A 24,073-nucleotide genomic window follows, 5' to 3' on the forward strand; every position below is an offset into this window, starting at 1 on the left:
ACAGAGTTATAGAGATTAAGGAATTTGTCTATTTAGCAAGTGGTAAAGTCAGAATTCAGATCCCAGTTGCTATGGTTTGACTGTCCCCTTCAAAATTCATGTTGTCACTCTAGTTTCTTTTCATATCGCATAAATCTTTCGCCTTTTACAAAATTAATGTTGAAACTTAATCCCTAAAGTGGCTGAAACTTAATCCTCATTAGAAGTGGGGCCTTCAAGAGGTGACTGGATCATGAGGGCTCTGCCCTCATGAATAAATTAATCCATTCATGGATTAATAGGTTATCATGGGAGGGGAACTAGTGGCTTTAAAGAAAAGGAAAAGAGACTTAAGGATAGCATGTTAGCAGCCTCAGCATCCTGGCCATGTGATTTCCTGCCACGCCTTGGAACATCACAGCGAGTCCCCTCCAGCAAGAAGGAGTTCAGATACAACCCAGAGGCAGTCCCTTAACCTTGGACTTCACAGCATGCATAACTGCAAAAAATAAATTTCTTTTTTAAAATAAATTACCCCACAGCCTAGCCAACATGGCGAAACCTCGTCTCTACTAAAAATACAAAAATTAGCTGAGCATGGTGGTATGGGCTTGTAGTCCCAGCTACTCAGGAAGCTGAGGTGGGAGGATCGATCACTTGAACCCGGGAGGCAGAGGTTGCAGTGAACCAAGATTGTGCCACTGCAGTCCAGCCTGAGTGACAGAGTGAGGCCCTTCTCAAAAACTAACTAACTAAATAAATAACCCAGGCTTGGTGTGATGGCTTAGACCTGTAATCCCAGCACTTTGGGAGGCCGAAGCAGGTGGATCTCTTGAAGCCAGGAGTTCGAGACCAGCCTGGCCAACATGTCGAAACCCCATCTCTACTAAAAATACAAAAAATTAGCCAGGCATGTTGGTGCACACCTGTAATCCCAGCTACTTGGGAGGCCGAGGCAGGAGAATCGCTTGAACTAATGAGGTGTAGGTTTGGAGTACCGCTATACTCCAGCCTGGGAGACAGAGCAAGACTTTGTATCCAAAAAATAAATTAATTAAAAAACAAACTAATAAATAAGTGACCCAGTTTCAGGTATTCTGTTATAAGCAACAGAAAACAAACTGAGACAGCAGCCATCCAACTTGACAGCCCAAACTCAACCACCACATTGCACTGCTTCCTATTGTGTGATTTCAGAAAACCTTAGAAAGTACAATATTCTTTTCAAATTCCCATTAAATATCTAACATTTCTTTATGATATTCTGTATTCCAGGCTTTAATACTTATAATAATCCATGATGAAATTCTCTTCAGCTGGTAACATCAAAATTTTGTGCTCTGTAAAATAACTTTGAAATTGTTTAAAAGTCTATAGATTCCTGGGGCCAGGTGTGGTAGGTCACATCTGTAGTCCCAATACTTGGTAGGTGGAGGCAGAAGGAGCGCTTGAGCCCAAGAGTTTGAGGGCAGCCTGGGCAGCATGGTAAAACAACTGTCTCTACAAACAATAAAAATAAAAAATTGCCAAGAGTGGTGATGCCTCTATAGTCCCAGCTACTAAGGTAGGCTGAGACGGGAAGAGAGCATGAGCCCAGAAGGTAGAGGTTGTAGTGAGCTGTGTTTACACCACTGCACTCTAGCCTGGGCAACAGAGTGAGACCCTGTTTCAAAAAAAAGTAGATTCCTGGGACACACGTCATTCAGAGATTCTAATTCAGTGGGTGGGACTCAGGAATATGTATTTTAATAAGCACCCTCAGGTACTTCCGGTAGATTTGAGGCTCACCCTTTGGAGAACACCAACTGAATGACTATCGTTTAAGGATGTTATCACTGAAAGGGTGGTGGGGGTGAGGGATAAAGACTACATGCTGAGTACAGTGTACACTGCTTGGGTGATGGGTGCACTAAAATCTCAGAAATCACCAGTAAAGAACTTATTCATGTAACCAAACACCACCTGCTCCTCAAAAACCTATTGAAATAAAAAATAAATTTAAAAAAAGGAAAAAAGGGATGTTATCACTGCTGAAGTGAGTAAACTCTTGGAAAAGGCAGCACTCTAAAAATTTCATTTATAATTTATTCAAAATGAAGAATTGAGAATGGCCATTTGTCTGTAATTAAAAATTAAGCATCTCCTTTGCAAGTTCACATTTGGTTATCCACCCTGGAGAACTATTGTGCTCAAATGGGCATGTTCAAGGAAGGATGTTCCTTGTAGCACTGGTTATGACGGCAAAACAATTAGAAACACCCATGTCTATTCAAAGATCATTCAATCATGATACAACTATTCCTTGGCGGCAGGGGTGGTTAATGGGTACAAAAAAATCGTTAGAAAGAATGAATAAAACCTACTATTTGATAGCACAATAGGGTGACTACAGTCAATAATGACTTAATTGTACATTTTAAAATAACTGAAAGACTGTCCATGGATAAAGGTTTCAGGGGATGGATACCCCGTTCTCCAGGATGTGTTTATTTCACATTGCACATAAAACATCTCATGTGCTGGGTGCGGTGGCTCACGCCTGTAATCCCAGCACTTTGGGAGGCCGAGGCGGGTGGATCACGAGGTCAAGAGTTCAAGATCAGCATGACCAACATGGTGAAACCCTATCTCTACTAAAATATACAAAAATTAGCCGGGCATGGTGGTGTGCGCCTGTAATCCCAGCTACTCAGGAGGCTGAGGCAGGAGAATCGCTTGAACCACGGAGGTGGAGGTTGCAGTGAGATGAGATCGCGCCATTGCACTCCAGCCTGGGTGACAGAGCGAGACTCAGTCTCAAATAAATAAGTAAATAAACAAATATCTCATATACCCCATAAATTGATACACCTATTATGTACCCACAACATTTTTTAAATGATACAACCATTCTATGAGATACTACCCAGTAGTTAAACAGAATGAAGTAAATCTGCATGTACTGACATGAAAACATCTCCAATGCATATGAAGTGAAAATAGCCAAGAATAACACCATGTAATATGCTCACGTTTATGTAACACTTCTCCCCCCCCCCACAAAAAAATGCAAAATAGAATAATTCTGTATGTGCACATTTTTGCAAGTAAATGAAAAGAAAATAGTCTGGAAAGAGACACACCAAACTGCTAACAAGTTACTCCTAGGAGCAGGATTGAGGGAATTAAGGGAGGAGCTTTTTGGTTTTGAATATCTGCAATGTTTTATGAGAAGAATGTGTTCGTGTCTAAAAAATAAAACAGTACCTCTCCACAAAATAAGGGTAGAGACCCAAGAGTAGGTTTCAATTTAGAGGGGAGAAGAGAAAAGTAGGAGACCCCAACCCCCTAAGGCAGCAAAGGACAGGCTTCAAAGGCTAAATGGACACCACATTGAATGCCTATCCCCCAAGTTGAACCTAGGACTCCAGAGATTGGGCCTTCTACATGTTCACCACCTCCTACCCCAACTCTGAGCTACTACTTTCCCCCTTTGAATACGTCTCAGAACTCTCTCCATTTTAAATTAATATCTCTTGAGGATCCTTTCCTTCCAAAGTTGTAGCAAAGTAGAAGGTTCTCATCAACTTCCCTTTCCTAGCTATTCCTGAAGACATGTATGCAAATTCCTTTAAATGGTGGTCCTGATCCGCAGCTTTGCTGATCACTTTTGGAAAATTGGCAAATAAATAATAAATTTGGAAATTTGTTTATAACATCAGGCAATATAATATATAAATAAATATAAATAAGTTTGGAAACATATCTATAACATCAGGCAATATAATAAACCATACTTGTGGAATTTCAAAGCTTTTAAAATCTTACTAGTTTCCTTCAATTACTGATCTTTTTGATTCTGAATTTCTTTTTTAAACAACTCTCAAGATCCACCTCTTTGAATAAGGTAGGAAAAAGAAATCCTCAAGACAGTGAAGTTCAATAAAGTCTCACCTTTCCTTCAGAACCCAGTCTTTTTCAAGTCACACCCCTTGCTCCTTGACACCCTGTCTTATTTAGTATCTCATTCAACAAATATCATTGAAAGCTAGATACTGTTCCAGGCATTGGTTACAGAGCAGGAAACAAAATACACAAAGCCCTGGCTCACTTGGAGCTTACAGTCTATTGGAGAGAGTCAGATATCCTAAAAATTAAACAAATATATGTTAAGTTGTAATTAGTACTCTGGAAAAAAATAAAGCAGAGTAAGAGGCTACAAGTGATAGTGGGAGTGATGTTATTTATATCAAGGAAGGCACCACTGCTACTAAGAAGATGACATTTGAACAAAGACCTGAAGAAAGTCAGGGATCAATCTTGTTAGCTGGAAGAAGAGTAGACCAGGTAGAGAGAACAGAAGCCTGTAGGGAGAAGGGTGACTGGTATGTTTGAGACAAAGTGGAAAGAGGCCAGAGTGCCTAACAGGAGTAAGCAAAGGGAAAAACAGTAGCAGATGAAATCAAAGCACTGGGGTAAGAAGCAGATCATATAGAGCCTGGTCAAGCCACAACATTTGAGATGGGGAGCCACTGGAACAAAAATCTAACATGATCTAACTTTCATTTTATTTATTTATTTTTAAATTTATCTTATTTTTTAGACAGGGTCTTACCCTATTGCCCACACTGGAGTGAAGCAGGGGAATTGCTTGAAACCCGGAGGCAGAGGTTGCAGTGAGCTGAGATCACACCACTGCACTCCGTCTGTAAAAATAAAGTAATTCTAGATAACGTGATGTCTTATCAGAAAATACTACAGCATGCTTTTTTTAAAGAACTTTTTTTTTCCTTTTGAGAAAGGGTCTTACTCTATCACCCAGGCTGGAGTACAGTGGCATGATCACAGCTCACAGCAGCCTTGACCTCTCAGGCTCAAGTGATAAATTATACAGCTCATTTTTGCACTTTTTGTAGAGTCGGGTTTCGCCATGTTGCCCAGGCTGGTCTTGAACTCCTGGGCTCAAGCAATCCTCCTGCCTGAGGTTCTGACTGCTGAGATTACAGGCATGAGCCCCCACACCTACCCTAAAGGACATTTTAAAATCATAACTAGAATATCATTATTTTAAACCTAACTAGAATACCATTATAATATCTAATAAATAATTCCCTAAAATCATCCAATTTCCAGTCCATATCCACATATCCCCATTTATTGCTGGCTTGTTCAAACCAGCATCCAAACATTGCATTTGGCTGTTAGGCTTCAAATGTCTCTTTTACTCTAAAACAGTCCTAACAATTTTTTTTTTACATAATAGTATGAAGAGAGTAGGCCAGTTGTCCTGTCGAATATTAATTTGCATTTTTCATACTATGTGAGCCTGAATATCTTTTCCATGCACTTATTTATCAAATGCAAACTGTTTATTAATATCTTTCATCCACTTATCTATAGAGGTTTTGGTTTTAATTATGAAAGTAAATTTGTTGGTTTCTTCCAGGCTTTTTTTGTTTTTGTTTTTCAGACAGAGTCTCGCTCTCGTCACCTAGGCTGGAGTGCAGTGGTGCGATCTTGGCTCACTGCAACCTCCGCCTCCCCGGTTCAAGCTTCTCCTGCCTCAGCCTCCTGAGTAGCTAGGATTACAGGCACCCACCACCATGCCCAGCTAATTTTGTGCTAGAGAGGGGGTTTCACCATGTTGGCCAGGCTGGTCTCGAACTCCTCACCTCAGGTGATCCGCCTGCCTTGGCCTCCCAAAGAGGTGGGATTACAGGCATGAGCCACCGCACCCAGCCGGTTTCTTCCAGTTATTGGTGACATGCTTCAGTAGTATTTTAGTTACACTTGTTCTGTATTTGACTATAAAGAAGTTATATCTTCACAATATATTTTCAGTAATTCTCACTCTGACCACCATAATAACTAAAAAAGAAAAAGAATCAATAAAAACTTTAAAAATACATTTTAAAAAATGTGTGTGGGATGGTAACTACTGTCATGAAACAGAATACATTAGCCTAGTAGATAACAACATAATTTGGAGTCACCCAGATCTGGCCCTGCCTTTTAGGAACTGTATATTATGAGCTGAATTGTGTCACCTCAAAATGTATATATTTAAAGAACTCTCATTATCTCAGAATCTGCCTGTATTTGGAGATAGGACATGTAAAGGGGTAATTAAGATAAAATAAGGTCATATGGGTTGGGAATAATCCAATATCACTGATGTCCTTATAAGAAAAGGAGATTAAGGGCCAGGCACCGTGGCTCACGCCTATAATCCCAGCATTTTGGGAGGCTGAGGCGGGTGGATCACTTGAGGTCAGGAGTTTGAGACCAGCCTGGCCAACATGGTGAAACCCTGTCTCTACTAAAAATACAAAAATTAGCCAGGTGTGGTAGCCCACGCCTATAGTCTCAGCTACTCAGGGGACTGAGGCAGGAGAATCACTCAAGAACCTGGGAGATGGAGGTTGCAGTGAGCCGAGATCTTGCCACTGCACTCCAGCCTGGGCAACAGAGCAAGACTCTGTCTCAATAAATAAATAAATAAATAAAATAAAGGAGATTAGGACATAGACGCACAGAGAGGAAAGACAGCATCCAGCTACAAGCCAAGGAGAGAGGGAGGCAGGCCTTAGAAGAAATCAACCATGTCAAGACCTTTACCTTGGGCCTCTAGCCGCCAGAATTACGACAATGTATGTAGTTATAGCAGCCCTAGCAATACACTGTGTGATCTTGAATAAATTAAATTTTTCTAAAGCTCAGTTTCCTCAACTATAAATGGAGATAATAACATATGCCTCATGAGGTTGTTGTGAGAATTAAATAATGTATGTAAAGCTCATAGCATCGTAAGAACTAAATAAATTCTGGCTATTATTCTTATGAAGATTAAATGAGGTTATGCATGTAAAGCATTAGCTCAGCCTCTAGTACACAAGAAAGTTCTACTAAGTATTAGCTATTTTTAATAAATTTTCATTTCATAAAGGCTTATATTTTTCCTATCTCCAAAGTATTTCCTTTTAGACCTAGTCTAATTTATTTGTGTCATAATTAAGTCAGATGTAACAGGCTTTGTACCGCTGAAACAGGTTAAGCAATCCTATCCAACAAACATTTATTGAGCACTTACATTTTGTTAGATTTATTTCCAACTACTTGGTATGCTTTGGTGTTATTGTAAATGCTACCTTATCCAAAAATTTTATTTATAGTTGTTTGAAGCTCTTTTATAAGCATGGAATTTATTTTCATACGCTATTTTCTATCAGTCTTGCTAGGCTTTGTATTAAGGTAAAATTTTTATCCTGTAGTTTCTTCTAGCTTATAAAATATTCATAATCAAATTACATGCAAATAATGAGATTTTGGGTTTTTTCTTTCTAAACTTTACATCTTTTGATGAACAAAAATTAAAATGTATCAATTTTTTTTTCTTTCTTTGTTTTTTTCAGACGGAGTCTCACTCTGTCACCCAGGCTGGAGTTCAGTGGCGGGATCTCGGCTCACTGCAACCTCCGCCTCCCGGGTTCAAGCGACTCTCGTGCCTCAGCCTCCCAAGTAGCTGGGACTACAGGCGCCCGCGACCACGCCTGGCTAATTTTTCACTTTTTTTTTTTGTAATAGAGACGAGGTTTCGCTATTTTGCTCAGGTTGCTCTATAACAGATACTATGCTATCCTAACAATATGTTTCTAAATGATATTAGTGCCAAAACCAGGATTACCCAGTGATTTTGTTAATACAGGCTTATTGAATCGGAGGGTCTGGGGTGGGGAATTTGCTTTAAGTATGCAGTCCCCATACTCGGTGATTCTCATGAAGCCAAACATTTGGGCGCCCCTCACCTAATGTCACCAAGAACCAGAAGACAAATTAGAATTTTCGTGGGCTTCCTGCCCCATGGTTCCCTCTGTTCCCAAAGGGTTTCTGCAGTTTCACGGAGCTTTTCACATTCCACTCGGTTTTTTTTTTTTGAGACTCGCTCTGTCGCCCAGGCTGGAATGCAGTGGCGCGATCTCGGCTCACTGCAAGCTCCGCCTCCCGGGTTCACGCCATTCTGCTTCAGCCTCCCAAGTAGCTGGGATTATAGGCGCCCGCCACCACGCCCGGCTAATGGCTAATTTTTTGTATTTTTTTTTTTTTTAGTAGAGATGGGGGGGCGGTTTCACCGTGTTAGCCTGGATGGTCTCGATCTCCTGACCTTGTGATCCGCCCGCCTCGGCCTCCCAAAGTGCTGGGATTATAGGCGTGAGCCACCGCGCCCGGCCCGGTTTTTTGTTTGTTTGTTTTTTTTTCCAAAAATGGGCGGAGGAGAGTAGTCTGAATTGGGTTATGAGGTCCCCTGCGGGGTACCTCACCTCAGCCATTGAACTCACTTCGCTGGCCGTGAGTCTGTTCCAAGCTCCGGCAAAGGAGGCATCCGCCGGGCCCCTCCCCGAAGGGCGGGGTCCACGGCATCTCCTGCCCAGTCTGACCTCGCGTGGAGCCCCGTTCTCTGGGAACTCACCTCCCCGAAGCTCAGGGAGAGCCCTGTTAGGGCCGCCTTTGGCCCTAGTCTCAGACCTTCCCAAGGGACATGGGAGTGGAGTGACAGGACGCACTCAGCTCGTGGCCCCACTGATGAGCTTCCCTCCGCCCTATGGGAAAGGGTGGTGCCACACAGAACTTATAAGACTCCCATATGCAAAGACATTTCACGTTTATGGTGATTTCCCAGAACACATAGCGACATGCAAATATTGCAGGGCGCCACTCCCCTGTCCCTCACTGCCATCTTCCTGCCAGGGCGCACGCGCGCTGGGTGTTCCCGCCTAGTGACACTGGGCCCGCGATTCCTTGGAGCGGGTTGATGACGTCAGCGTTCGAATTCCATGGCGGCGCGGCGGCGACGGAGCACCGGCGGCGGCAGGGCGAGAGGTTCGGAGCTCAATATCGCGGGACGGCATGCGGGGGGCGGGCAGTCAGAAAGGAACGATGCCACCTACTGTGACCCCCTTCCCCTTCCAGCTCCCTATAACCTGCACTTGGCTACCAAACCAGTTGGGGTGCTAAATTTTGTGAATTTCGGTTTTCAGAGCTTTGGGGATTACGTAATTGTGCATAAAGCCTTGCGGAGCTGTAACAACTGATGTGCCAGTACTGTTGTTAATACCTAATGTCATCCAATTTACAAAAAGTAATTGTAAGGCACACCATTATTTTATACACAACAAAGGATAAGCACTGAAAATGGTGAACTGTGATTCACTGCTTATGTCATCCATTGTAAGACGCATCCCAGTTCCAGAGAGTAAAATGCGAGTCTTAGACCTATTGAGATACGGTATTATGTGTATAATGTTCTTAAATGCATAGGTCCACCCTATAAATTAGGTTCTATTGTACTTCTCTAGAAGTACAGTATTGTACAATATTCTAATATTGGAGCAAGTGAAGTAGGAAGAGATCAAATAGAGAAAAGCAGCAGAGCTAGGCTCTAAATTAGGCACAGACCCTTGAGCACTTAACTAATCTTTATCCCATACCGCCTCATGTATGAGGTGGGTATTTGGGGGACATTGGGACACAAGTAAAACAGATAAGCAGGCCTCAGTCTATGAGCTTACAAGACTCCTGGGACTCCCTTTTATTTTGTTTTATTTCATTTGGCTAGAATAGCAATTTAGGAAGAATTACACAGACTGTTACACAAAAGTAGTGTGGGACAGTTGTTATTGCCTCTGTAAACTTAGAAAATTATCTTAAACCGGCGGGGTGCGGTGGCTCATGCCTGTAATCCCTTGGGAGGCCGAGGAGGGCAGATCACTTGAGGTCACGAGTTCGAGACCAGCCTGGCCAACATGGTGAAACCCTGTCTCTACTAAAAATACAAAAATTAACTGGGCATGGTGGTGCACGCCTGTAATCCCAGCTACTCAGGAGGCTGAGGCACGAGAATCACTTGAACCCAGGAGGCGGAGGTTGCAGTGAGCCAAGATCGCACCACTGCAGTCCAGCCTGGGCGAGAGAGTGAGACTCCACCTCAAAACAAAAAAAGAGAGAAAATTATCTTAAACCATTTCTTTAAAAGATTTTTTTCAATCTTTAAAATCTACATGTATTCAGGTGTACTCATTCTTCGCTAATTTCCAAATTCTGTAGCATTAAATGAAAGCAAAAGAGTTAATAATGGCAACACGGCTCCAGAAGACTCTTCCCCTGCCAAGAAAACTCGCAGATGCCAGAGACAGGAGTCGAAAAAGATGCCTGTGGCTGGAGGAAAAGCTAATAAGGACAGGACAGAAGACAAGCAAGATGGTATGCCAGGAAGGTCATGGGCCAGCAAAAGGGTCTCTGGTAGGAGTGGATCTGGGGATGATATCTTGTTATTTCAACTCCTATTTCGTCCTTCTTTCAGGGTATAATTAATTTCTCTATCCTTTGGGCATACCACAGCACTAATCTACTGCCTTTAATCTTCATTTTCATGTATTTGAGATGAATTGGGGTCTAAGGAAAGACCAGGATTGGTTGGGCAGGCAAAGTTAATCCTGACAAGTTTCTGTTTAACCACAACAGCTGTTTTTGATTCCCATAAAGTAGTACCTGTCTGTCTTTCCTCAGAATCTGTGAAGGCCTTACTGTTAAAGGGCAAAGCTCCTGTGGACCCAGAGTGTACAGCCAAGGTGGGGAAGGTAAGAGACTCTGGAACCGATGTTCAGTCCATGGATGTCTCAGAGAGCATCCTTTGTTATAAGGACTCCTGTCTGGGATGCTGTTAGTATTCATTTTAGGAATCCTCTCCAAAATATGATGAGTGATTAGTTTTCTCTAATGGCAAGAGATAGGAGTGGTAGGGCTTGGGGTTAATAATCAGGGTGTTTTTTAACATGGTGTGTTAGACCATTCTTGCATTGCTGTAAAGAAATACCTGAGACTAGGTATTTTATAAGAAAAGAGGTTCTTAGAGGCTGTACAGGAAGCATAGCAGTATCTGCTCCTCAGGAGGCCTTAGGAAGCTTTTACTCATGGCAGAAGGTGAAGCGGGAATAGGCACGTCACATGGCAAAAGCAGAGGAGAGAGAGAGAGACAGAGAGAAAGGGAGAGAGAGAGATTGGAGAAGGTGTCACAGAGAGAGAAAGAATGGGGAGGTGTCACACGCTTTTAAACTACCAAATCTTGTGTGAATTCACTCACTATCAAGAGGACAGCAGCAAGACAGTGGTGCTAAACCATTCATGAGAAATCCACTTCCATGATTGAATCACTTCCCACCAGGCCCCACCTCCAGTACTGAGGATTACAATTCAGCATGAGATTTGGAAGGAGACAAATATACAAACTATATCACATGCGTACCTTTTGTGGTTGCCATCAGCCTTCTACACCTCATTCTCTTTTTAAACCAGAAAATGGTATCATTGTTAAGGGAAAACTGTTTTCTTGTTCTAATGAGAAACTGTACCCTGGAATGGCATGAGTTACTGATGAATGGGGAAAAAAGAAGGCTACCTCTGGAGTAAGTTTTCTTTAACTCAGTTAGAATCTTTTTTTTTTTTTTTGAGATAGAGTCTCACTCGGTCACCCAGGCTGGAGTGCAGTGGTGTGATCTCAGCTCACTGCATCCTCCATTTCCTGGGTTCAAGTAATTCTCTTGCCTCAGCCTCCCAAGTAGCTGTGATTACAGGTGCCCACCACCACGCCCAGCCTGGGCTAATTTTTATATTTTTAGTAGAGACGGGGCTTCACTGTGTTGGCCAAGCTGGTCTCGAATGCCTGACCTCAAGTGATCTGCCCACCTTAGCCTCCCGAAATGCTGGGATTGCAGGCATGAGCCACCATGCACAGCCTAACTCAGAATCTTTTGTATAATTAAAAAAAAGGAAGCATGTTTTCATTTATAGTAAGGTTACACCCAGGTTACTGGTAGAACATAGGTTTGCAATTCTTTCCTTGGGAGATGAATGTTGATGTTGCTGTAGAATGACGACTTGAGCCATAAGAAAATTTAGAGCCTCATTTAGGATCTCAGGGCTGAACCTATACTAATGTTGATTTTTTCTCTCTCTCTCTTTCTAGGCTCATGTGTATTGTGAAGGAAATGATGTCTATGATGTCATGCTAAATCAGGTAAGAGGCAAGAAGAGGTGGCACCATTATATTTATGAGACCATCTTCTTGATAATTATTGATGATAGCATCACAGTGTTCAGATCTTTAAAGTCCCTTTTTTTTTTTTTTTAATTTTGTTTTTTCTTTTTGAAATGAAATCTCACTTCATCTCTCAGGCTGGAGTACAGTGGCACAATCTCGGCTTACTGTAACCTCTGCCTCCCAGGTTCAAGCAATTCTCCTGCCTCAGCCTCCCGAGTAGCTGGGGTTACAGGCGTGCACCACCACTCCCAGCTAATTTTTTGTATTTTTAGTAGAGACAAGGTTTCGCCACGTTGGCCAGGGTCTGGTCTCGAACTCGTGACTTCAAGTGATCCACCCACCTCAGCCTCCCAAAGTGCTGGGATTACCAGGTGTAAGCCACCACGCCTTGCCTAAAGTCCTTCATATATATATATATATATATATTTTTTTTGAGACAGAGTCTTGCTCTGTCACCCAGGCTGGAGTGCAGTGGTGCGATCTCGGCTCACTGCAATCTCTGCCTCCTGGGTTCAAGCAATTCTCCAGCCTCAGCCTCCCAAGTAGCTGGGACTACAGGTGCAGTGTCTGGCTAATTTTTTGGTATTTTTAGTAGAGATGGGGTTTCACCATGTTGGCCAGGCTGGTCTTGAACGCCTGACCTCAGGTGATCCACCCACCTCACCCTCCCAAAGTGTTGGTATTACAGGCGTGAGCCACTGCACCCAGCAAGTCCTTTATATTAATATTAGCCATTAGTGGTTAAACACCTGAGTACTCAGCCCTAGCACACTCTTATCAGATAGCAGAGTCCTCTGTGAGAAGATTTTTTTGCAAATTTCATATCATTTATTGAAACTGTTAACTCTCTGTTCATATCCTTTTGCACCTTTTTTTTTTTTTAAACAGACAGGATCTTGTTCTGTCACCCAGGCTGGAGTGCAGTTTGTACAGTCATAGCCCACTGCAACCTTGAACTTCTGGGCTCCAGCAATCCTCCCACCGAAGCTTCCTGAGTAGCTCATACTTCAGGCGCATGCCACAAAGCCTGACTAATTTTTAAATTTTTTATGGAGATGAGAATCTCGCTATGTTGGATAGGTGGTCTTGAATTCTTGGCCTCAAATGATCCTCCTGCCTTGTCCTCATGAGGCACTGGGATTACAGGGATGAGCCACTGGGACAAGCTGTTTTGCACATTTTCTAAAGTTATTGGTCCTTTTCTTACTGGTTTCGAGGAACTTTATATAATATGGAGAATAGCCTTTTGTCTGTAACACAAACCACTTATATGTTTTCCAGATTTGTCATTTACCTTTTGGCTTTCCTTATAGTACACTTTTTGCCCATATTGAAGTTTTAAATTTTTTCTGTAGTTAAATTTATTAATTTTTCCTTTTTAAAAAATTTTGGGTTTTTTTTTTTTTTTTAATTTTAGAGACAGTGTCTTGCTATGTTCCTCAGGCTGGCCTTGAACTTGTGACCTCGTGTGATCCTCCAACCTCAGCCTCCCAAGTAGCTGGGACTACAGGCATCTGCCCCCAAGCCCAGCTTTCTTTTTAATCAACCTTTTTCTCTTGTTTACCTTTGTGGTTTTGAGTAGATAATACATTTGCCTCATTAATATATTTCCTGGATATGACTTCATGTTTGAATTTATTGATCCAACATATATAATTTTAACAACCAATTAGTATTTATTTCTTACTATTTCTTCTACTTAAAATACCACGAGCAGATAGAAAATACCTTAAGGTTGGCCAGGTGCAGTGGCTCACACCTGTAATCCCAGCACTTTGGGAGGCTGAGGCGGGCGGATCACCTGAGGTCGGGAGTTCAAGACCAGCCTGACCAATGTGGAGAAATCCCATCTCTACTAAAAATACAAAATTAGCCAGGTGTGGTGGCATATGACTGTAATCCCAGCTACTCGGGAGGTTGAGGCACGAGAATCGCTTGAACCTGGGAGACGGAGGTTGCGGTGAGCCGAGATTGTACCATTGCACTCCAGCCCTGGGCAACAAGAGCAAAACTCCTTCTCAAAAAAAAAAAGAAAAGAAGGAAAATACCTTAAGGCAGCCAGGTGTGGTGGCTCATGCCTGTCATCCTAGCACTTTCGGAGGCCAAGGCTGGAGAATCACTTCAGGTGTGGGTTCAAGATCAGCCTGGGCAACATGGTGAAACCTTGTCTCTACAAAAAAATACAAAAACACCGGGCATGGGCCAGCTACTTTGGAGGCTGAGGTGGGAGGATTGCTTGAGCCTGGGAGGTTGAGGCTACAGTGAGCTGTGATTGAGCCATTGCACTCCAGCCTGGGTGACAGAGGGAGACCCTAGCTCAAAAAAATAAAAAATAAAAACCATAAAAACATTTACAAAAAAAATTTTTAAAGGAAAAGAAAATATCAAGCTGGGCATGGTGGCTTATGCCTATAATCCCAGCACTTTGGGAGGCCAAGGCGGGCAGATCACTTGAGTTAGGGGTTCAAGACCAGCCTTGCCAACATGTTGAAACTCCATGTCTACTAAAAATACAAAAAAAAATTAGTCTGGCATGGTGGCGTGTGCCTGTAATCCCAGCTACTAGGGAGGCTGAGGCACAAGAAATTGCTTGAACCTAGGACACAGAGGTGGCAATGAGCGGAGATTGCACCACTGCACTCCAGCCTGGGCGACAGAGCAAGACTCTGTCTCAAAAAAAGAAAATATCTTAGGCTCTTTTTTGTTCTAACATCTAATGACCTTTTTTTTTCACCAGTGGGCTAAGGTCGTACAATGGCTTTAGAATGTGAGCAAGCAGGAGATAGAGGTAGGAAGGGGCAGCATGCTTAACAAAAAAGAATGCCTCCATATCCAGGGCTCGGCCATACAACACCAGCTGCTATGCCTTATCATGGACTTCTCTCTCTTCACTCTGAGTGATTTACTTACAGATACCTCTTTTTAGATACTGGCCATATTCTCTCTCAGTATCTCCAAGTCAGGTCAGGTTAGGTATGGGACGGATGTGGCAGTGGTTTTGCGTATCCCTTGTCCTCTCCCATTATTGCCCTGCTCTCAGCTCATTGTCAAATTTCTGCAGCTGACAAACAAAAGCTGTGAGTAGAACTGTCAAGGAGTAAGTCATTTAACAGTTGAGCATAACAGTTTTAGACCTTTGGAGCATCCAAATTGTTTTCATTTGGGAAATAATTATTGGGAGTGGATTGGGAGCTGGAAAACACATATAGCTTAGAAAATATCTAAATAGGGAGCTGAGGCAGGAAAAAACTGGAGGAGCCATTCAATGTAGGATATTTGAGGTTGGATAGAGGGTTTTAGGAAGCTTCTAGGCTCCCACTTTAATTCCTAAGAATCCAAAGTTTAATGTATAAGCCCTATTTCTTCTTTATATCTTTAATCTTACAGGAATCTAATTTTCTTGCCTGATGCTATCCTTTTCCTTATGGAAATAACTGGCACCTGTGACGAAGGATGAGTCATTGGTTTATGTGATTTCCATTTGCAAAACTCCTTTTTTTGTTTTTGTTTTCACTCAACATAGACCAATCTCCAGTTCAACAACAACAAGTACTATCTGATTCAGCTATTAGAAGATGATGCCCAGAGGAACTTCAGTGTTTGGATGAGATGGGGCCGAGGTAATGATTTTTATTTAGATTTTATGAGTTGGCATTCAGAAAGTCAGAAGCAGCTTAGTGGGTGGCCAAAGGATTCTCTGGGTTTAAATTGGGTCAGTAGAGGCTCTGAAGTCTGGGAGAGCCTTAGGAATCAAGTTGAGCATCTTGAAATTGGGGAATGGCAGGCATCCTCCTTAGAGTTCCCACTGGAAAAACTAAGAGCAGCCCATTGAGTCTGAAAACTCTTCTATAGTTGAACTGCTAGTAGTGCTCATAGACTATGGCAGTTAGCAAGTAACTTGTATCAACATGATTAGTTCCCTAAATCCTTTCACCTTTCCCTTCTCCCTTTCCTGCCTGTTTGTCAGATGTTAAGCAGAGAGATCTTGGAGAGCTGGCCTGTTACTCTTAGGGAACTATCTTATGTGTGGCATTTCCTTTGCAGTTGGGAAAATGGGACAGCACAGCCTGGTGGCTTGTTCAGGCAATCTCAACAAGGCCAAGGAAATCTTTCAGAAGAAGTGAGTGCTGAAAAGAGACTACAAAAAAATATACCCTCCTCTTCTTAGATGTATATTCTCTAAGAATTTTTTTTTTAGACAGTTTCACTCTTGTTGCCCAGGCTGGAGTGCAATGGCATGATCTGAGCTCACTGCAACCTCCACCTCCTGGGTTTAAGTGATTCTCCTGCCTCAGCCTCCCTAGTAGCTGGGATTACAGGCACCCACCACCACGCCCAGCTAATTTTTGTATTTTTAATAGAGATGGGGTTTCGCCATGTTGGCCAGGCTGGTCTCGAACCCCTGACCTCAGGTGATCCGCCTGCCTCAGCCTCCCAAAGTGCGGGATTACAGGCGTGAGCCACCGTGCCCTGCCTTCTCTAAGAATTTTATAAGTGTGTGGCTTATAAAAAACTTTTCGTTTTATAGGTGTGATTTGGCCTAAATGTTAATGTCTTTTCACCCTGACATTCTGTGGTTGAAACACCAAACTGTATCCTTAGTGATTAAATCAAACTAATACCTTGAAAGTCACTAAAAACAGAAGAATCTAATATATTTAACACATGACTGACAAATTTAGGAAATTTGGGATAAGTGGAGACTATCCTGGGGTAGATAATATTCAACTAGGGGCTGAGCACGGTGGCTCATGCCTGTAATCCCAGCACTTTGGGAGGTTGAGGCAGGAGGATTGCTTGAAGCTAGGAGTTTGAGACCAGCCTGGGCAACAAAGCGAGACCCCTGACTCTCCCCCAAAAAAAAGGAAAGAAAAAAAGAGAATATTCAGTTAGAATTTTTAAAACTTTATGATATAGATGAAGAACTTTCTGGAGAATTGGAGAACATGTTTCTTTCAGGGAAAGAGATTAGATGGATATCTTTTGTTTGAAATCTCAATGGCTTTTGTGGTGTTTGGGAAGGACAAGCATTGTTTTTCCCATTTTTTAAATTCCATTTGTCTCCAGAGCTTTTTTGTCCATTTAGTGTCCTCATTTAGAATTAGACTAATTTTGATTTATGGAAAGTTGATGTGTAAAGGAGCTCAGTGCTGGAAAATAAATTCTTTGGAGATTTTCTGTCTTGTAAGTCCATCTTCATAGTAGACCTTTATTTGTAAAGTTTTCTTACACCTTGGACTCTACAGATTCCTTGACAAAACGAAAAACAATTGGGAAGATCGAGAAAAGTTTGAGAAGGTGCCTGGAAAATATGATATGCTACAGATGGACTATGCCACCAATACTCAGGTAACTCTCACTATACTTTTCGAAAGAAACGCATCTTCTTTTTTTATTTTATTTTTTAGAGGCAAAACTGTGCTCTGTTGCCCAGGCTGGGTGGCACAATCATGGCTCACTGCAGCCTCAAGATCCTCAGGCTCAAGTGATCCTCCCACCTCAGCCTCCTCAGTATCAGGAACTACAGGCACGTGCCACTCTGCCCAGCTGATTTTTTTTCTTTTTTTTTTTTTTTTTTTGTAAAGATGAGGTTTCACTATGTTGCCCAGGCTGGTCTCAAATTCCTGGGCTCAAGCAGTCCTCTTGTCTTGGCCTCCCAAAGTCCTGAGATTACAGGCATGAGGCACCACACCTACTCCTGTTTCTTCTTACTCAGGGTAAAGCAGAATAGCTTAGATCATTCCTAGACTGGGACAGGCCAGGATATCTTGAATCCTTTCTACTTCTCACCTCAGGGGTGCTCTCACTGATCTTTGTAATCCCGAAGAGACAGTAAGAATGAGGATAGAATGTGCCTTTCTAGTCTCGGCTCTGTTATTTACTAAGGTTCTTTTTTTTTTTTTTGAGCTGGAGTTTGATTCTTGTTGCCCAGGTTGGAGTGCAATGGCTCAATCTCAGCTCGCTGCAACCTCCAGCTCCCGGGTTCAAGCGATTCTTCTGCCTCAGCCTCTCAGGTAGCTGGGATTACAGGTGCCCGCCACTATGCCCAGCTAATTTTTTTTGTATTTTTAGTAGAGACAGGGTTTCATCATGTTGGCCAGTCTGGTCTTGAACTCGTGACCTTGGGTGATCTACCCGCCTCAGCTTCCCAAAGTGCTGGGATTATAGGCGTGAGCCACCACGCCCGGCCTACTAAGTTTCTTATAAAATCTTAGGCCCTATTTCCAGACGTTTATTGTTTTTTTCGTTTTTTTGTTTTTGTTTTTTTTTTGATACGGAGTCTCGCTCTGTCGCCCAGGCTGGAGTGCAGTGGCGCGATCTCGGCTCACTGCAAGCTCCGCCTCTGGGTTCACGCCATTCTCCTGCCTCAGCCTCCGGAGTAGCTGGGACTACAGGCGCCTGTCACCACGCCCGGCTAATATTTTTTTGTATTTTTAGTAGAGACGGGGTTTCACCATGTTAGCCAGGATGGTCTCGATCTCCTGACATCATGATCCACCCGTCTTGGCCTCCCAAAGTGCTGGGATTACAAGCGTGAGCCACTGCGGCTGGCACCAGAAGTTTATTGTTATGGACCAAGAGAGGAGTGATAAAAAATCAAACTGATTAAACAATTACATTTAAATTTGTTTTCACTTCTGGATATATACCACCATAAAAAATTTAATTTAGATAAACTGAGGTATACCAGCATGCAGAAACTGTCCGGAAACAGTCACATATCCAAAAAAATGGAGAAGTTTTAGTCTTTTTTAAGATGGGAAGATCTGAGACATAATAGCTGTCTTTACACACTGACGTCATGAGGAAAGCCTTTTTTTTCTAGACTTATTCTGAGTTGTAAAATGTGGGAGGCAGAACTTGGATGGTCAACCCTCTATATCCATGGATTCAATGAACTGAGAGTCAAAAATGTTTGAAAAATTGCTTCTGTACTGAACCTGTACAGCCTTTTTTTCCTTGCTTGTCATTATTCCCTAGACAGTGCAATATAAAAACTTTACAAAGCATTTACATTGTATAATATTGGGTGTTATAAGGAATCTAGAGATGATTTCTTAGATTGTCTTTTGTTTTGTTTGTTTTTTGCTGTAGGATGAAGAGGAAACAAAGAAAGAGGAATCTCTTAAATCTCCCTTGAAGCCAGAGTCACAGCTAGATCTTCGGGTACAGGAGTTAATAAAGTTGATCTGTAATGTTCAGGCCATGGAAGAAATGATGATGGAAATGAAGTATAATACCAAGAAAGCCCCACTTGGTAGGACTTCACATTTTCTTCTGCATTCTCTCCTTATAATTCCTAGCTCCTTTAATGGATACTTTATTATCATTATGATTTAAAGCTTGCTCATAGTACTGAATGAAGAAAATGGGATTTGGGGTGACAGGTTGTATGGAGGGAAGAGGAACTATTTTGAAAGTTGAGGCTGGGTGTGATGGGTCATGCCTATAATCCCAACACTTTGGGAGGCCAAGGCAGGTGGATTGCTTGAGCCCAGGAGTTTGAAACCAGCCTGGGCAACATGGTGAGACCCCATCTCTACTAAAAATAGAAAAATTAGCCAGGCATGGTGGTGTGTGCCTGTGATCTAGCTACTTGCGAAGCTGAAGTGGGAGGATCACCGGAGCCCAGGAGGTTGAGCTGCATTTAGCTGTGTTCGTGCCACGGCACTCAGCCTGGGCAACAGGAGTGAGACCCCATCTCAAAAACAGGAAAAAAAAAAGTTGAAAGATGAAAGTCTTTTTTAGGGAAGGATGTTAAGTACAGTTCACTAGATGGGATCCTAGTTTGGAGTCTGATCTCTGGGTGGGCCTGCAGGGAAGCTGACAGTGGCACAAATCAAGGCAGGTTACCAGTCTCTTAAGAAGATTGAGGATTGTATTCGGGCTGGCCAGCACGGACGAGCTCTCATGGAAGCATGCAATGAATTCTACACCAGGATTCCGCATGACTTTGGGTAAGGCCTGTGCTGTTACTTCACTTTGTTCTTCTACCTATACATATCCCCTGTATCCATCAGCAGCAGCTATAATCTTTTAAATCTTTTATTCCTAAGAAAATGATCGTCTTGAATAGATACAGAAACAAAATGATATATAGGTAGCCTATTTAATCAGCTTACAAATATGGGATGCAATCTCCCGGCTTGACCACAGCCATATTCTCTGACAAAGTGGAAGTTACCAACCCAAGAGAGAATGGGTCTAGCTATCCAACCACCCAAGTAAAATACCTTCAGGCATATCACCCCCTTTTCCTATTTGAGTAACTAAAACCACACAAACACCATTTCTGTGAACTCAAGTGATATTAGATAGACAAAATAACATTTTACATTTGTTGATTCTGTTTTCTGGTTTACATCCGATTTCTATTTCTTTTATTGCTTTATAGAGCCCCGTGACCTAGAAATAACCCTGAGTGGTCAACAGGTCTACCTGTGCTTCTAGATAGAACTGTATCCAACTGTTCCCTGTTGATATCAATATAACTTATTTTTAAATGATTTTATAAAAAATAATTTTAACTCTAGTCTCAAAAGTCAAAATCCACATAGTTCATCTTATACCGAGTATATATTTAATATTATTTTATATATTTGGAAGTTAAGATCTCTTTACAGATCTCTTTCTCTCTCAAATGGAAAACCTGTTTCTCATACCTGTTTTCTAAAGGACCTATCTGTCATTTTCTATTTTTACTCATGCGCCTTTTAGCCACATGTCAGAAAGCTCATTATGGGTTATATCTCTGTTCTTAGACTCCGTACTCCTCCACTAATCCGGACACAGAAGGAACTGTCAGAAAAAATACAATTACTAGAGGTGAGATATGTATGATCTGAGAAGTATTATATCCCTTATACCAGTGTCCTCCCACATTGATTCTATATCTCATCTTCTCAGGCTTTGGGAGACATTGAAATTGCTATTAAGCTGGTGAAAACAGAGCTACAAAGCCCAGAACACCCATTGGACCAACACTATAGAAACCTACATTGTGCCTTGCGCCCTCTTGACCATGAAAGTTATGAGTTCAAAGTAAGAAAAATGATCATTTATTTTCATATTCTTGCACCCTTAACCACCTCCCCCATCCCACTGTTCTCTAACTACTTCTGGTCAAGAGCAAATTGTCAATTAGGGCAGACTTTTTATGTACTAGGGATTTGGGAAGGCCAAGCTTTTCCTAGCTGCCTTGTAAGACTGTTTGGGAGCAGAAAGGTCTGCCAAGTTATATCAGAATCCCCAAATTCTTCAGTTCAGCTCAGTCTCTTGTAGAGTCTACATCAGCCTTTTGGTCGTATTTTTCACAGGTGATTTCCCAGTACCTACAATCTACCCATGCTCCCACACACAGCGACTATACCATGACCTTGCTGGATTTGTTTGAAGTGGAGAAGGATGGTGAGAAAGAAGCCTTCAGAGAGGACCTTCATAACAGGTCTGAGTCTAGCTTTGCGTTTGGAAAGACACTCCTTGCCCGAAAGTACAGCTGTAGAACTTATAAGAGGGAGTCAGAGGAAGGTGTTGGCTTTTTTATGCTTATGGCCTATCTGTGCAGAACAACAGAGTACAATAATATTGGCTTTTCCTTAGGATGCTTCTATGGCATGGTTCCAGGATGAGTAACTGGGTGGGAATCTTGAGCCATGGGCTTCGAATTGCCCCACCTGAAGCTCCCATCACAGGTTACATGGTGAGTGAAATTGAACTCTGGGAGGAGCACAGGGGAAAGGGATACAGTAATGTTCTCAGTGCTTTTTTTCCTAGATTAGGATTAGATGGTTCCCCTCCCCAAGAGTTAAGCCAGCTTCACTGATAACCTTGTCATCTCTTACTGTGTTCCTCTTTCTTTAAATTCCTAAAGATACCTCACCTTTCCCTCAGAAGGCGGAAATTCACAGGGGCTTCTACCCTCTCTAGAACAGAATTGTGAGGGGAAATGGAGAAGGGTCTATATTGTGTTTAAGGGAATGGAAAAACAGGGTCAGTGGTATGCACCTTCTCTCTAACACAGTGGGTTAGAAGCTGACCTTGGTATTCATGTATATATTTCAGTTTGGGAAAGGAATCTACTTTGCTGACATGTCTTCCAAGAGTGCCAATTACTGCTTTGCCTCTCGCCTAAAGAATACAGGACTGCTGCTCTTATCAGAGGTGAGACAGGAGTATGTCTGTGATCTCTAGTTTATTAATTCCAGTTTTTTTCCAATGAGAAAAGTTTGACCCCAGAACCAAGAGGTTTACCTGGGATAGCTTGAGAGAGGTCCAAGTACAATTTCTAGCACATTGGATTCCTCTGCTGGAGTAGGGGAAAAAAGTACTGATGGGATTTTCTGTTTGGCTTTGGAGCCATCTAATTCTTAGTAGGATATGGGAATTCAAAGATTTTTTGCTTTGCAGGTAGCTCTAGGTCAGTGTAATGAACTACTAGAGGCTAATCCTAAGGCCGAAGGATTGCTTCAAGGTAAACATAGCACCAAGGGGCTGGGCAAGATGGCTCCCAGTTCTGCCCACTTCGTCACCCTGTAAGTACTCAGAACCAGGAGGACTAGAAGACTCCTTTTGGCCAGATAAGACTACGTTCTCTGTTGCAGCTTCTGAACCAGAGACTGATGTTGACACACTTTTTTTCCATTTGGCAGGAATGGGAGTACAGTGCCATTAGGACCAGCAAGTGACACAGGAATTCTGAATCCAGATGGTTATACCCTCAACTACAATGAATATATTGTCTATAACCCCAACCAGGTCCGTATGCGGTACCTTTTAAAGGTTCAGTTTAATTTCCTTCAGCTGTGGTGAATGTTGATATTAAATAAACCAGAGATCTGATCTTCAAGCAAGAAAATAAGCAGTGTTGTACTTGTGAATTTTGTGATATTTTATGTAATAAAAACTGTACAGGTCTACCACTGGCTTCTTCGGGCTTTATTTCTCCAAGAACATATTTCTTCTGACATTAGTAGATCTCCATTTCCAGGACAGAAATTACTCATTGCTCTGAGGGTTATTCAGTATCCTGTTCTTAGTGGCATCTGTGCATTGAGGGACACTAATGGGGGCGCTAATGCTTTTACCTGTTTAATTCAATTTTTCTGCAAACTGGAATTTGTTGAGTATTATCACAGGAAGGGTAGAGGCAACAAAGGCTAAGTCGTGTTTTTCTTTCCCATGCATAGGTATTCACTTGCCTTTTTCAAATTTATCCACTGCAGCCTAGGTCTCCCACTACTCAACATCCTAGGACTCATCACATGTCCAAAAATTTGGGAAGCCCTTGGAGGACTGTCACTAAGCCTGAATACATCTTGAGGAGGAAAGGAAAAAAGTGGAATGAGTTTTTACATAACCTGCTCCAACTAAGAAGTACTAAAGTCCAGGTCAGATCCTGATATGGTTAGGCTTTGTGTCCCCATCCAAATCTCATCTTGAACTGTAATCCCCAGAATCCCCACATTTTAAGGGAGAGACCAGGTGGAGGTAACTGAATCATGGGGGCAGTTTCCCCCATGCTGTTCTTGTGATAGTGAGTGAGTTCTCACGAGATCTGATGGTTTTATAAGGGGCTCTTCCTACTTCGCTTGGCACTTCTCCTTCCTGCCACCCTGTGAAGAAGGGCTTCCCCTTCACCTTCCTCTATGATTGTAAATTTCCTGAGGCCTCCTCAGCCATGGTGAACTGTGAGTCAAACCTCTTTCCTTTATAAATTACCCAGTCTCGGGCAGTTCCTTATAGCAGTATGAAAACAGACTAATACAGATCCAAAGACTTCCTGATTGTATTTAAACACACAACACAGATAAACAACACACTTCCTTAAGTAACAGAGAAGTTTGTTTAAATTTTTCCTGTAACTTTTTAGAAACCAGGTTTCCAATATCTATCAAGATTTGAAATGTTCATGCCCTGTTGACCTAAAACTTATATATGTTTGTATAGATGTCACTGAGGCATTGGTGTACACAAAAAGATCATAGATAAGGAACTAGTCAAATATATCTACTCACTGAAGTA

General features: G+C 42.2%; 1 protein-coding gene across 3 annotated transcripts; it reads left to right on the forward strand.

Moving 5' to 3' along the window:
* Nucleotides 1–7,370: 7,370 nt before the first annotated feature.
* PARP2 (poly(ADP-ribose) polymerase 2) lies at nt 7,371–22,968 on the forward strand. Of its 3 annotated transcripts, XM_003314236.7 has the most exons (16): nt 7,371–8,835; nt 10,060–10,215; nt 10,522–10,592; nt 11,978–12,028; nt 15,576–15,672; nt 16,097–16,172; nt 17,299–17,401; nt 19,148–19,310; nt 19,872–20,010; nt 20,815–20,878; nt 20,960–21,094; nt 21,370–21,497; nt 21,653–21,752; nt 22,115–22,213; nt 22,460–22,584; nt 22,702–22,968. In XM_003314236.7, the coding sequence occupies exons 1-16, from the start codon at nt 8,790–8,792 to the stop codon at nt 22,859–22,861; spliced, it is 1,713 nt and encodes a 570-aa protein (XP_003314284.1). In that variant the 5' UTR covers nt 7,371–8,789; the 3' UTR covers nt 22,862–22,968. The 3 variants fall into 3 exon arrangements, with proteins under 3 accessions (XP_003314284.1, XP_009425671.1, XP_063648847.1); XM_009427396.5 differs by lacking the exon at nt 22,460–22,584; XM_063792777.1 differs by lacking the exons at nt 10,060–10,215; nt 10,522–10,592 and having other exon boundaries at nt 8,682–8,835.
* Nucleotides 22,969–24,073: the final 1,105 nt, after the last annotated feature.

The sequence above is a fragment of the Pan troglodytes genome, chromosome 15 (genome assembly GCF_028858775.2).
Source record: "Pan troglodytes isolate AG18354 chromosome 15, NHGRI_mPanTro3-v2.0_pri, whole genome shotgun sequence".
In the NCBI taxonomy this organism is placed as follows: domain Eukaryota; kingdom Metazoa; phylum Chordata; class Mammalia; order Primates; family Hominidae; genus Pan; species Pan troglodytes.

Excerpts from the sequence above, each read along its gene's own strand:
- PARP2 (XM_003314236.7), top strand. The coding sequence starts at position 8,790 with ATGGCGGCGCGGCGGCGACGGAGCACCGGCGGCGGCAGGGCGAGAG. Across the intron at positions 20,879-20,959 it reads AAAAAATACAATTACTAGAG|GCTTTGGGAGACATTGAAAT; the intron begins GTGAGATATGTA and ends TCATCTTCTCAG. Across the intron at positions 21,498-21,652 it reads AGAGAGGACCTTCATAACAG|GATGCTTCTATGGCATGGTT; the intron begins GTCTGAGTCTAG and ends GCTTTTCCTTAG.